Below are 13,226 nucleotides of genomic sequence, written 5' to 3'. Positions count from 1 at the left end.
ATGGGGCCTGGCGGGGAGCGGGATGCCGCCGGGTTCCCAGGTCGGTCCCACCTCCGTGCGCGTGCCGCATGCCTACTGACTGTCTGCCTGCTGGGGAACACCCTTTCTGCGGGGTCCTGTCTTTGGCCGGCTTGTGAGTCTGCGTGCGCACGTCTGACCCCTTACCCCGCGCGGCGGGAGCGGTGCGTGGAGGGGCTTCTCGGGCCTCAAGCCGGGAGAGAGTTAAGTGGGTGTGATTGATAGAGTGGGTCTCTCTCGGGGCTCAAGGGGGAGGGGGTCGGTTAAAGTCCCGGACTCCAGAGCCCGGATGGAGTGGGCGGAGCTGGGCTCAGCCGGGAGTGCCCGGATGGAGAGGGCGTGGCCTCGACAGGAGAGGAATTAACCCTTTCAGAGCTGCTGACTCCCAGGACCGTGGGTCCGACGGGAGAGGCTGGAATTCCTGCCCCAGAAGTATACTGTCCTTTCAGCCTGGCTTTGGCTGCGTACGTCTGTCTCTCATCTGTCTTAGAGGAGTCGGTGGGTGTCCGTCTTTGTGCCTGCCGGTGATTGTCCCTTCCCCCTGATTAGTACGGACACCAGGAATTGGGGAGGACTATTCCTGACCCAAAGCGAGAGTGGAGGTGAGAGTGGACCGCCAGCCGGCTGCCGGCGCTTGGGGAACAGGTGTGAGCCCAGTCGGGGCTGCCGGGCGCGGGGAGGGGCCGTCGTGGGGGGAAGACGAGAGGGGAAATTCCGCGGGACCGGTGGGGAGCGGTGTGTGGGCTGAGTTGTGTCTGCCTCTGTGTGTGTCTGTGTGTGTTCAGGGAGGCGGGGGCTGAGTCAGTGGGAATAGGGGAAGGTTTTCTGAGTGACTCACGCTCCCCCACCCCAAGTCTGAATCAGACCCCTAGGGAGGGCTTTGTACTGGAGGCGGATGGGGAGTCAGGCGCCTGGGTCCCGAGTGGGGATAAGGATCCGAGGTGGTTGGCGAGAGTGAGTGTGTGTTTAGTGTACAGGAAGTTTTGTCCTCAAATGAGGGCTGCTGTATTCCGAGTACTGGCGTGGGGGTTTGTGGATAGAGGTGGAAAGGGGCTGGAGGACGGGACTCGCTGGTTTAGGGAAAGCTGAGTCAGTTCCCCGTGGGAAAGGGGAAGTGGTGAGGGGAAGTGTCATCATCGCAGAAGGGGAAGCTGCATTTCCTGGTAACTGGCAGCGCTTTCGGGACCACTTCCCAAGCGGGGATCTGTCCCTCTGATGTCTGGATCCCCGGTTCCCCGGTTTCCCATGTCCATGGGTCCCGGGACTTAGGTGGGGGCAACTGGCCAGGGCTATGCTCGACTGCAGTTAAGCGCTTCTGTGCTTGTCCCAAGGCTTGGTGGCTGACGGAAAAGGCTGCCTGGTGAGGAGAGAGAGTTCAGACCGAAACTCCGCGTGAACTGCGGAGAGGGTCCGCAGAGTCCAAGAGCCTACCAGGGCTCGCCGCAGAGTGGCACTCTGGGACCTTTAGGGTCCAAGCGCTTGCGTGCGAACAGACGACCTTGCCCTGCGGAGGGAGGACTGTTTTCACCAGAAACCTGCCTGCCCTTGTGGGCTGGGTGGAAATTTCCCCACGGAGCAGACTTCTCTAGGCGAAGGCGAACTTTCCAGCCGCCCCCAGCCCCTTGTCGCGCACTCTCCCCCGGCTTCCTGCCCGGCGCTAGCTCCAGCTGGAGCGCTGGCCCCGCCCCCGCCGCTTTGTACTCTATACTCGCCTCTCGCATCTCTTTGTACTCTAGACTCTCAATGGACCGATCCCGGGAGCAGAGCCGGCTTCCTACCTGCGGGGAGGCCGGGTAGGCGAGGAGAAGGCACAGGGACCGAAATCCTGGGCCCAGAGGGGCGAAAAGGAAGAACTGGGGCCAAATGGAAGGTGCCCAGGAAGGGGAGCGCTGTTCCCCTCCTGGGTCGAGCCAGCACGGACGGGAAGGGGTGGGGGGGGCGTGAAGGAGGAAGTGAAACGGGTTCTGGGTTCTTTAAGGGAGTGGGCGGTGAGAGTGGGACAAGGGTGATGTCACCGCCTGGCGGGCCCCGCCCTTCTCCCTCCCGGAGGACCCCCCCGTACTCTTACACACGCCGCTTCCGCTGCGCAAGTAGCCACGTCACGGGCAACCCCCGAAATCCCCCCTCCCTTGGGGGGCGGGGGCCACGTGGGCCGTGGGGAACCGCGTGGCCCCGGCAGAGAAGGGCATAGAGGATACGGGAGCCACGCGAGAGGGGCCACTCGGGACCGCGGCGCGCGACTTCTCAGAAGTTGGGGAGTTTAGAGGGGGGTTTTGGTTTTGGGGGTCGATTGGTATTGAAGACCCACAGAGCCAGGGGAAGTGTTGAAGCTGAAGGAACTGGGTATGAAGCTTGGGGGCTTGACCGTGGTTTGGGAGGGGGGTCAGGCGTGGGGGGGGTAGAGCGCTCAGATCGCAACGCGGGCGGGTTTGGGTGCCGCAGAACTCGCCGTGCCTGGACAGCCCTAAGCAGTTCCTAGGGGGTGGGGAGGTCAGGCACTGGGTGAGGTGAAGTGAGGAAGGGGAGCGACTCCTGTGTCGGCGTTGTTCCTTGGTCTGCCGTTCGTCGGTCTTAGGCGGTGGGGCGGGGGGCGTCTCAGGCTGCCTAGCGGGGACCACCCGCTGTTCTGTGGGCTCGTGGGACCTGCGGGTAGCTCCATGCCCCAGGCCTGCCCGAGCGTGCTACTCGCCGCCTTCACCCGCACGGGTCCCGGTCTCCGCTTGCTTCTCCCGCCCTAGTGTCAGCTCCGAGATGGAGACCCTAGGTGGGAGACGCGGGGTCACGTCGGGGTCACCCGGGGCCGAGCCCGTCTGACCGGCTCCGCCGCCCCTCCTCCCCCGGCAGCGGCCGGACTAACCTTGCTCCTATTGGTCCCGGCCAGGCTGTTACTGAGGCGGAGACACGGGTGATGATTGGCTTTCTGGGGAGAGAGCAAGTCCTGTGATTGGCCGGGTCTCCGGAGCTCACCGACGCCGGGAGAGGACGCTCCCACGGAGGCCGGGTAAGCGGCCGCGGCGTTGCAGCTCGTCCCCGGTGGCTCCCGGCTGGAAGCCTGGCAGCGCAGCCACCACATCGCACTGACTAGCCCTCCTACTCCCCCACTCTCCTGGGCCTCCGGGGGCTCCCTAGACCGGGTGGGCCGCCCCTCAGGGATAGCCAAGGATGGGATGCCTCTGCAGATGAAAGACCTGTGGGGGCTCCAGCCAGGCCAACCCAGCCCGCAGCCCCGACTGTGTGCAGGCCGGCTCACCTCACTCCTTTCCCCCTTCTCTCCGTAGAATTGGCTGTGAAGGGTCCTGGGCGGCCATCTAGGGGAAGTGGGGACTCCTGTCAGAGCGGCTGGAGCGGAACCATCGCCCCAGGGAGCTGGGGCAGGGGGCCGTGCCCGATCTCCAGGGCTCCTGGGGCCACTGCTGACCTGGTAAGGGAAGACTGGGGCCTGATGGGCTGTGTGTACACTGGCAGCTCAGGCTTTGTCCGCAGTGGGATCATAATCTCTTCTCCTTGACTCAGGCTGGATGCATCGGGCAGTGGACCCTCCAGGGGCCCGCGCTGCACGGGAAGCCTTTGTCCTTGGGGGCTTAAGCTGTGCTGGGGCCTGGAGCTCCTGCCCGCCCCATCCCCCTCCTCGGAATGCATGGCTGCCTGGAGGCAGGTGAGAATTTGGACCATCTCTCTCTGCCTCTAGGCACTCCTCATCTCCTATACTCCTCAATTTCTGTGTCATGACACTTTCTACCATTCTGTGAGCCTCAGGGCAGTCCTCAACTGCTTTCTCTTACTTCCTAAGTCCCCTCCTTCCTAGGTAGAGACAAGGCTGTTCCATCTTGCTGTACATTAACAGACCCCTTCTCGCTCCAGGTGTTCTGCCAGCATCGGGCAGCCCCCACTCTCTGCTCCCCTACCCCCTTCACACGGCAGTAGCTCTGTGCACCCCAACAAACCTTATTATGCTCCAGGGTGAGTAAGGAATGAAAGGTGTTGGGGATGGGAGGTAAGGCTGGGGCCTTGAAAGAGTTCCCCCAAGCCTCACCACCTCCCCACCCCTTCTGCTCTGTAGGACACCCACCTCAAGACCCCTCCATGGGAAGCTGGAATCCTTGCACGGCTGTGTGCAGGCATTGCTCCGGGAGCCGGCCCAGCCAGGGCTGTGGGAGCAGCTTGGGCAGCTGTACGAGTCAGAGCACGACAGTGAAGAGGCCATACGCTGCTACCACAGCGCCCTTCGATACGGAGGAAGTTTGGCTGAGCTGGGGCCCCGCATTGGCCGACTACAGCAGGTGGGATGAGCAGGACATAGGGGGCTAGGATTGTGTTTTCTGTCTGGCTCAGTGCCCTCATCTTATGTCTGCATCTGCCCTGTCCCCTGCACCCACCCTTCCCCATCCTCCCCAGGCTCAGCTCTGGAACTTTCATGCTGGCTCCTGCCAGCACCGACCCAAGGTCCTGCCCCCTCTGGAGCAAGTGTGGAACTTGCTGCACCTTGAGGTGAGGCTGCAGCTGGGTGGGCTAGAGAGGAGGGCCTGGTCAGGTCAGCAGCTGTGCCATTCTCTCTCCTCTTTTTGTCCTCAGCACAAGCGGAACTATGGGGCCAAGCGGGGAGGTCCCCCAGTGAAGCGCGCCGCTGAACCCCCAGTGGTGCAGCCTATGCCTCCTGCAGCCCTTGCAGGCCCCCCAGGAGAGGAGGGCCTCAGCCCTGGAGGCAAACGCAGGAGAGGCTGCAACTCTGAGCAGGTACGATTGTGTGTGGGCGGGGAAGGAGTGAGTGGTGAGCCAGTAGAACTGGGGCAAGGAGTGGGATTCTCACACCTTCTTTTCTTCTAGACTGGCCTTCCCCCAGGGCTGCCGCTGCCTCCGCCACCACTACCACCCCCCCCACCCCCACCCCCCCCACCTTTGCCTGGCCTAGCCACCAGCCCTCCATTTCAGCTGACCAAACCAGGGCTGTGGAGTACCCTGCATGGAGATGCCTGGGGCCCTGAGCGCAAGGGTTCAGCACCCCCAGAGCGCCAGGTGAGCACCTATCTCTCTGTGGCCCCTCACCTCTTACCTGCAAGTCCCTGGGTACTCTGGTCCTCACCCAGTGTCCTCATTTCTCTCCCACAGGAGCAGCGGCACTCGCTGCCTCACCCGTATCCATACCCAGCTCCAGCCTACAGCACACACCCCCCTGGCCACCGGCTGGTCCCGGCTGCACCCCCAGGCCCAGGCCCCCGCCCCCCAGGAGCAGAGAGCCATGGCTGCCCGCCTGCCACCCGTCCCCCCGGAAGTGACCTTAGAGAGAGCAGAGTTCAGAGGTCGCGGATGGACTCCAGCGTTTCACCAGCAGCAACCACCGCCTGCGTGCCTTACGCCCCTTCCCGGCCCCCTGGCCCCCCCGGCACCACCACCAGCAGCAGTAGCAGCAGCAGCAGCAACACTGGTCTCCGGGGCATGCAGCCGAGCCCAGGCATCGTGAGTGACGACCGCAGGTGGAGGGTGGAGTGGGCCGATGGGTGGAGCCTATCTGGGGTGGCTGGAGCAGGCCTCTGACCACCCCCAACCTACACTTGCAGCCCGGCGCTGACCATTACCAAACTCCTGCGCTGGAGGTCTCTTCTCACCAAGGCCGCCTGGGGCCCTCGGCACACAGTAGTCGGAAACCATTCCTGGCGGCTCCCGCTGCCACTCCCCACCTGTCCTTGCCACCTGGTCCCCCCTCACCTCCTCCACCCCCCTGTCCCCGCCTCTTGCGCCCCCCACCACCCCCTGCCTGGCTGAAGAGCCCAGCCTGCCGGGCAGCCCGTGAGGATGGAGAGATCTTAGAGGAGCTCTTCTTTGGGGCTGAGGGACGCCCCCGCCCTCCTCCACCACCCCTTCCCCACCGTGAGGGCTTCTTGGGGCCTCCGGCCCCCCGCTTTTCTGTGGGCACTCAGGATTCGCACACCCCTCCCACTCCCCCAACCACCACCAGCAGCAGCAGCGGCAACAATGGCAGCCACAGCAGCAGCCCTACTGGGCCTGTGTCCTTCCCCCCACCCCCCTACCTGGCCAGAAGTATGGACCCCCTTCCCCCACCCGCCAGCCCAACACTGAGCCCCCAGGACCCACCTCTTGCACCCCTGACTCTTGCCCTTCCTCCAGCCCCTCCCTCCTCCTGCCACCAAAATACCTCAGGAAGCTTCAGGCGCCCGGAGAGCCCTCGGCCCAGGGTCTCCTTCCCAAAGACCCCCGAGGTGGGGCCGGGGCCATCCCCAGGCCCCCTGAATAAAGCCCCCCAGCCTGTGCCGCCCAGGGTTGGGGAGCTGCCTGCCCGAGGCCCTCGACTCTTCGATTTCCCCCCTACCCCACTGGAGGACCAGTTTGAGGAGCCAGCTGAATTCAAGATCCTACCTGATGGGCTGGCCAACATCATGAAGATGCTGGACGAATCCATTCGCAAGGAGGAGGAGCAGCAACAACAGGAGGCGGGCGTGGTCCCCCCGCCTTCTCTGAAGGAGCCCTTTGCATCTCTGCAGCCTCCGTTCCCCACTGACACAGCCCCAGCCACTACTGCTGCCACCACCACCACCACCACAGCCACCCAGGAAGAGGAGAAGCCACCACCAGCCCTACCACCACCGCCACCTCTAGCCAAGTTCCCTCCACCTCCCCAGCCACAGCCGCCGCCTCCCCCTCTACCCCCACCAGCCAGCCCAGCCAGCCTGCTCAAATCCTTGGCCTCCGTGCTGGAGGGACAGAAGTACTGTTACCGGGGGACTGGAGTAGCTGTTTCTACCCGGCCTGGGCCCTTGCCCGCCACTCAGTATTCCCCTGGTCCCTCATCAGGTGCTACCGCCCCGCCGCCCTCCTCAGCGGCTCCGAGCGCCCAGGGCTCCCCACAGCCCTCTGCTTCCTCGTCATCTCAGTTCTCTACCTCAGGCGGGCCCTGGGCCCGGGAGCGCAGGGCAGGCGAAGAGCCAGCCCTGGGCCCCATGACCCCCGCCCCGCCGCCCCCACCCCTGCCTCTGCCCCCTGCTCGCTCTGAGTCTGAGGTGCTAGAAGAGATAAGTCGGGCTTGTGAGACCCTTGTGGAGCGGGTGGGCCGGAGCGCCACAGACACAGCAGACCCCGTGGACACGGCAGACCCAGCGGACAGTAGAACTGAGCGCCTGCTGTCTTCAGCCCAGGCCAAGGAGGAGAGTGGTGGGGTGGTGGCGGCAGCAGGACCAGGTAGCAGCAAGCGGCGGCAGAAGGAGCACCGGCGGCACAGGCGGGCCTGTAAGGACGGTGTGGGTCGGCGGCCCCGAGAAGGCAGGGCCAAGGCCAAGGCCAAGGCCCCCAAAGAAAAGAGCCGCCGGGTGCTGGGGAACCTGGACCTGCAGAGCGAGGAGATCCAGGGTCGTGAGAAGGCCCGGCCTGATCTTGGCGGGGCCTCCAAGGCCAAGCCACCCACAGCCCCGGCTCCTCCGCCAGCTTCTGCACCCTCTGCCCAGCCCACACCTCCATCAGCCCCTGTCCCTGGGAAGAAGGCTCGGGAGGAAGCTCCAGGGCCCCCAGGGGTCAGCCGGGCTGACATGCTGAAGCTGCGCTCACTTAGTGAAGGGCCCCCCAAGGAGCTGAAGATCCGGCTCATCAAGGTAGAGAGTGGTGACAAGGAGACGTTTATTGCCTCAGAAGTGGAAGAGCGGAGACTGCGTATGGCGGACCTCACCATCAGTCACTGTGCCGCCGACGTCGTGCGTGCCAGCAAGTGAGTTGGCGGCTGTCAGTTGTGAGGCTGCTGGTCTGGCCCAGCAGGAGGCTCCCTGTCCCCAGTGCCCTGATATTTCTGTCTTCATTTCACTGTCCTTCCCCAGGAATGCCAAGGTGAAAGGGAAGTTTCGAGAGTCCTACCTTTCCCCTGCCCAGTCTGTGAAACCCAAGATCAACACTGAGGAGAAGCTGCCCCGGGAAAAGCTCAACCCGCCCACACCCAGCATCTATGTATGTGTGCCGTGAGTGCTCAGAACCCGCCCCTGTTGGAGGAGTTTAAGACAGTATTGGGGCTGTTGGGGTGTCCTGAGCCTGAGACAGGGCTCTAACTGCCGCCTTGTCTCCCACTTGTCCCTCAGCTGGAGAGCAAACGGGATGCCTTCTCACCGGTGCTGCTGCAGTTCTGTACAGACCCTCGAAATCCCATCACCGTGATCCGGGGCCTAGCAGGCTCCCTGCGGCTCAGTGAGTGTGGGAGGCAGAAAGGTGTGGGGAGGACTGCAAGGATCTGGGGCTTTGAGAGCCTCTACTCTTGAAGACCCAGGACAATGGCTGTATGAGCTATCCTCCGTCATGTGCAAGCCATATTTGAGGAGTGTTCTGAGTGATGGGTCAGCTTTTCTCCCTATCTGTCCCCAGCAGTAGGGATGTATCTCAGGATCTGGTTAGAGTCTCTTCTGGTTTTCTTGGTGTTGAAGGATGAGAAGAATACAGATTGTACAAAACCCAAGAAGACTCTTGTCTTGGGGCTTCCTCTTTTTCAACCTTCTATTGTGCAAAATTTCCAGCACATAACAAAAGTAAAAGGAAACTACCTAGAAATACAAAATCCATTTTGTTTCTTCTATACTGGTAGCCCCTTCTTACATATTTTCCCTTCCCTCCACTAAGTTATTTGAAGCACATTCTAAGCTTTCACTTGACTAAATCTTTCATTGGATACAATAACTTAAATTGTCATTCATTAAGCACCTGCTGTGAGCCAGGTGCCATGCATTTGAGGCCTCATGCACACCTGAGGACTGTGGGGGGGCTGGGGCTTAGAGCAGAGTGGGAGAAGAGGGGTTGGTGATCTGGGTGAAGGCCAGACCCTAGGAGGGCCAACCCTCCCAGCCTCATGAGGGGTCAGGGTTCTTACCTGTTCTGGTCTGGGCTCTGAGAAGCCCATGTCCACCTACCAGAAGCTTGGGGAGCAAGAAGAGAGGGTGGGTTGGGGCCTCACCCTGGCCCTCAGCCCCTGTCCCAACACCCTGCTTGGCCTTCCCTTGCAGACTTGGGCCTCTTCTCCACCAAGACGCTGGTGGAGGCGAGTGGTGAGCACACGGTGGAGGTGCGCACCCAGGTGCAGCAGCCCTCAGATGAGAACTGGGATCTGACGGGCACTCGACAGATCTGGCCCTGTGAGAGCTCCCGTTCCCACACCACCATTGCCAAGTACGCACAGTACCAGGCCTCATCCTTCCAGGAGTCCCTGCAGGTGAGAGGCGTGAGCAGGTAGAGGCAGGGGTGCAGGATCAGAGGACTTGGAGCCGGGGCTGCGGTGGGAGGGCTCCTGCAAGGTCACTGACCCAGGCCTGCCTACCCCTGTGGCTGAGCAGGAGGAGAAGGAGAGTGAGGACGAGGAGTCCGAGGAGCCAGACAGCACCACTGGAACCCCTCCAAGGTGAGTATGCTTTGCCCCTGCCCTTCCCGACTTCTTCCCTTCCCTGTGTTTCTCCACCAACTTGTGCATTTCATTTCACCCCACGGCAGCAGCGCACCGGACCCGAAGAACCATCACATCATCAAGTTTGGCACCAACATCGACCTCTCCGATGCCAAGCGGTCAGTAGGGCTGAGGCCAGCAAGCTGAGGCAGAACAGCTGATGGATGGTCTAGTTGGGGTAGCCTCTCATTTGTGTTGTCCCCTCGCCACCGCAGGTGGAAGCCGCAGCTGCAGGAGCTGCTGAAGCTGCCCGCCTTCATGAGGGTAACATCCACGGGCAATATGCTGAGCCACGTGGGCCACACCATTCTGGGCATGAACACGGTGCAGCTGTACATGAAGGTCCCCGGCAGTAGAACGCCAGGTGCGCTTGTCGCAGGGGCGCGCGCGTCGCAGGGGCGCGCGCGGGACGGGGCTGCTGCCGGCACTCTTCCGTCAGCCAATGAGCGCCTAGGGGCGGGCTAGTCGCGGAGCGCAGGCTCGGCTTCGGCCAACCGGGCGGTTCTTTATCGCCCCCTGCAGGCCACCAAGAGAACAACAACTTCTGTTCGGTCAACATCAACATTGGCCCAGGCGACTGCGAGTGGTTCGCGGTGCATGAGCATTACTGGGAGACCATCAGCGCCTTTTGCGACCGGTGCGCGCCGCCCTCCCCCGCGCTAGATAGCCGTTCACGTCCTGTCCCTGGGTCCCCAGACTTCCATCTGACTCGGTGGCCACCCCACAGGCACGGCGTAGACTACCTTACGGGTTCCTGGTGGCCAATCTTGGATGACCTCTATGCTTCCAACATCCCTGTGTACCGCTTCGTGCAGCGTCCCGGAGACCTTGTGTGGATTAACGCGGGGACCGTGCACTGGGTGCAGGCCACTGGCTGGTGCAACAACATCGCATGGAACGTGGGGCCCCTCACCGGTGAGAGGGTGGGCCCAGGTGATGGTGGGATGAGCCTTTCAGCTGCAAGGTGCTAGGGCCCCTTGGGAGTGAGCCCCATCTTGAGATGGACTTGGAGGGTGCCAGGCCAGCCATGAAGTTAAGGGCTGGGGCCCAAGTGGCTGGGGTTGTTGGGGAATCCTGTCGTGACCCTCTCCGGCCTGCAGCCTATCAGTACCAGCTGGCTCTGGAACGATACGAGTGGAACGAGGTGAAGAACGTCAAATCCATTGTGCCCATGATTCACGTGTCCTGGAATGTCGCTCGAACGGTCAAAATCAGCGACCCCGACCTGTTCAAGATGATCAAGTGAGAGCCCTGTTAATCTCCACTGGACCTGGCCCGCCTTATTCTTTCTTTTTTGTGTGTGTGCTTATTTATTTATTTATTGAAGTATAGTCAGTTTACAATTTGTCAATTTCTGCTGTACAGCATCATGCTTCAGTCATACATGAACATACATATATTCATTTTCATACTCTTTTTCACCATAAGTTCCTACAAGATATTGAATGTAGTTCCCTGTGCTAAACAGTAGAAACTTGTTGCATGTATCTTTTTGAATTAAGGCTCCCTCGGGATGTATGTCCAGGAGTGGGATTGCTGGATCTGTTCTTTCTGATTCTACCCCATCCTCCCTCCATCTCTCCACCCTTTACCTCATGCCCTGCAGGGCTGCTATGCTGGGGCAGTTGATGAGGTACCTGCCGTGAGGAACTTTATTTTCCAGTGATCCAAGTAGACAGAAACCAAACGAAGTTTCAACTGTGACGGGGATGTGTGAGGGGATGTGACCGCACCCCGCCCCGCCTCACCACCACCTCGCCCCTCGCCCCGCTTCCGCCGCAGGTTCTGCCTCCTGCAGTCCATGAAGCACTGCCAGGTGCAGCGGGAGAGCCTGGTGCGGGCCGGGAAGAAAATCGCTTACCAGGGCCGGGTCAAGGACGAGCCCGCCTACTACTGCAACGAGTGCGACGTGAGTGGGCCCCTCTCCCTCTCCCGCTTCCCTGGAGGGAGGGATCCGCCTCCGGCCTCCCTCCCTGTGACCACTGCCTCCTCCTTGCCGCAGGTGGAGGTGTTCAACATCCTGTTCGTGACGAGTGAGAATGGCAGCCGCAACACGTACCTAGTGCACTGCGAGGCCTGTGCGCGGCGCCGTAGCGCCGGCCTGCAGGGCGTGGTGGTGCTGGAGCAGTACCGCACCGAGGAGCTGGCGCAGGCCTACGACGCCTTCACGCTGGTGAGGGCGCGGCGCGGGCGGGCGGGGTCCAGGAGGGGGCGCCAGGTTGGGCCGAGGGGTGACCGATCGCGCCCTCCTGAGCCCCGCCCGCTTTCTCCCACAGGCCCCCGCCAGCACGTCGCGATGAGGCCGGACGCCCCGCCCGCCCGCCCGCCCACAGGGCGCCGCGGGGCCACCAGCACATGCCTGGGTTGGACCTAGGTCCCGCCTCTGGCCGGGAAGGGGTCGGTCCCAGCCCTTCCACCCCATTGGCAGCTTCCCTCAATTTATTAAGAAAAGAATTTTTTTTTTTTTTAACAAATGAGGAAAAAAGGAAAAAAAAAAAAGGGAGACGGGGGAGGGGGCTGGCAGCCCCTCGCCCATCAGCGCCTCCCCTCACCGACTTTGGCCTTTCTAGCAGCAGACACAAGGACCAGGCTCCGGCGGCGGCGGGGGTCACATACGGGTTCCCTCTCGCCTGCCAGCCGCCCGCCCGCCCGGCGCAGATACACGCGGCTCGTGTATGTACATAGACATTACGGCAGCCGAGGTTTTTAATGAGATTCTTTCTATGGGCTTTACCCCTCCCCCAGAACCTCCTTTTTTTACTTCCAATGCTAGCTGTGATCCCCTGTACATGTCTGTTTATTCACTTGGTTATGATTTGTATTTTCTGGGTTTGTTTGGTTTTTTTTTTTGGTTTTTAATTTATAACAGTCCCACTCACCTCTATTTATTCATTTTTGGGAAAACCCGACCTCCCGCAACCCCAAGCCATTCCGCCCGCCCCTCCAGGGATTGCCCGCCGCCGGGCTCTCCCTGCGCCCCAGTGTGTTTCCCGGCCCGGCCCGTCCGTCTCCGCCCGTCTACCCGCCCGCCCGCGGCTCCAGCCGGGTTCTCATGGTGCTCAAACCCGCTCCCCTCCCCTACGTCCTGCACTTTCTCGGACCAGTCCCCCACTCCCGACCCGACCCCAACCCGCCTGAGGGTGAGCGACTCCTGTACTGTAGGGGAAGAAGTGGGAACTGAAATGGTATTTTGTAAAAAATAAATAAATAAAATAAAAAAATTTAAAGTTTTAAAGAACTATGAGGAAAAGGAACCCCGTCCTTCCCAGCCCCGGACAATTTAAAAAATACGGACCTTCCCCTCACACACACCCCCTTTTTCTTTTTAAGCGTGAAACAGCCCAGGGCCAGGGCCTCACTGGGGCAGGGACACCCCGGGATGAGTTTCTCTGGGGCTTTATTTTCGTTTTGTCGGTTTTTTTCTCCTCGACGCTGGGGCTGCGGAGGGGTGGGGAGTTTACAGTCCCGCCCCCTCGCACTGCACTGTCTTTCTGCCCCAGGGGCAGAGGGGTCTTCCCAACCCTACCCTTATTTTCGGTGATTTTTGTGTGAGAATATTAATATTAAAAATAAAATCAGAAAAAAATCCTGTTTTGATAACGTGCTGGTGATAGCGGGAGTACTGGGAAGAGGGCCGCAAGGCTGGGTGATTGATGGGGAGGGACTGGGCAGACCCCAGCGAGGGTGAGGCCCTCCCCGGAGGCGCTTGTGGAATGTCCAGAGCGCTGGTCCGCTCCTCAGAATGGGGTGGGGGGGTGCCTAGTCCTGGAGCCGCATTCCAGGATAAGGG

At 61.4% G+C, this 13,226-nt stretch overlaps 1 protein-coding gene across 1 annotated transcript; it reads left to right on the top strand.

Moving 5' to 3' along the window:
* Positions 1-367: 367 nt before the first annotated feature.
* Positions 368-13,010, top strand: KDM6B (lysine demethylase 6B). The gene is given in 23 exon segments (XM_072940393.1): positions 368-663; positions 2,900-3,019; positions 3,297-3,439; positions 3,532-3,673; positions 3,880-3,978; positions 4,079-4,298; positions 4,414-4,506; positions 4,591-4,752; positions 4,843-5,031; positions 5,125-5,472; positions 5,574-7,729; positions 7,836-7,962; positions 8,091-8,196; positions 9,003-9,208; positions 9,330-9,394; positions 9,484-9,555; positions 9,652-9,800; positions 9,959-10,073; positions 10,164-10,351; positions 10,537-10,678; positions 11,219-11,345; positions 11,439-11,698; positions 11,700-13,010. Coding segments are annotated over 20 exon segments (4,998 nt in total). The 5' UTR covers positions 368-663; positions 2,900-3,019; positions 3,297-3,439; positions 3,532-3,536; the 3' UTR covers positions 11,737-13,010.
* Positions 13,011-13,226: the final 216 nt, after the last annotated feature.

Source organism: Vicugna pacos, chromosome 16 (genome assembly GCF_048564905.1).
Source record: "Vicugna pacos chromosome 16, VicPac4, whole genome shotgun sequence".
Taxonomy (NCBI): domain Eukaryota; kingdom Metazoa; phylum Chordata; class Mammalia; order Artiodactyla; family Camelidae; genus Vicugna; species Vicugna pacos.
The sequence above is the reverse complement of the archived record's forward strand: the minus strand, read 5'-3'. Positions and strand labels throughout refer to the sequence as shown.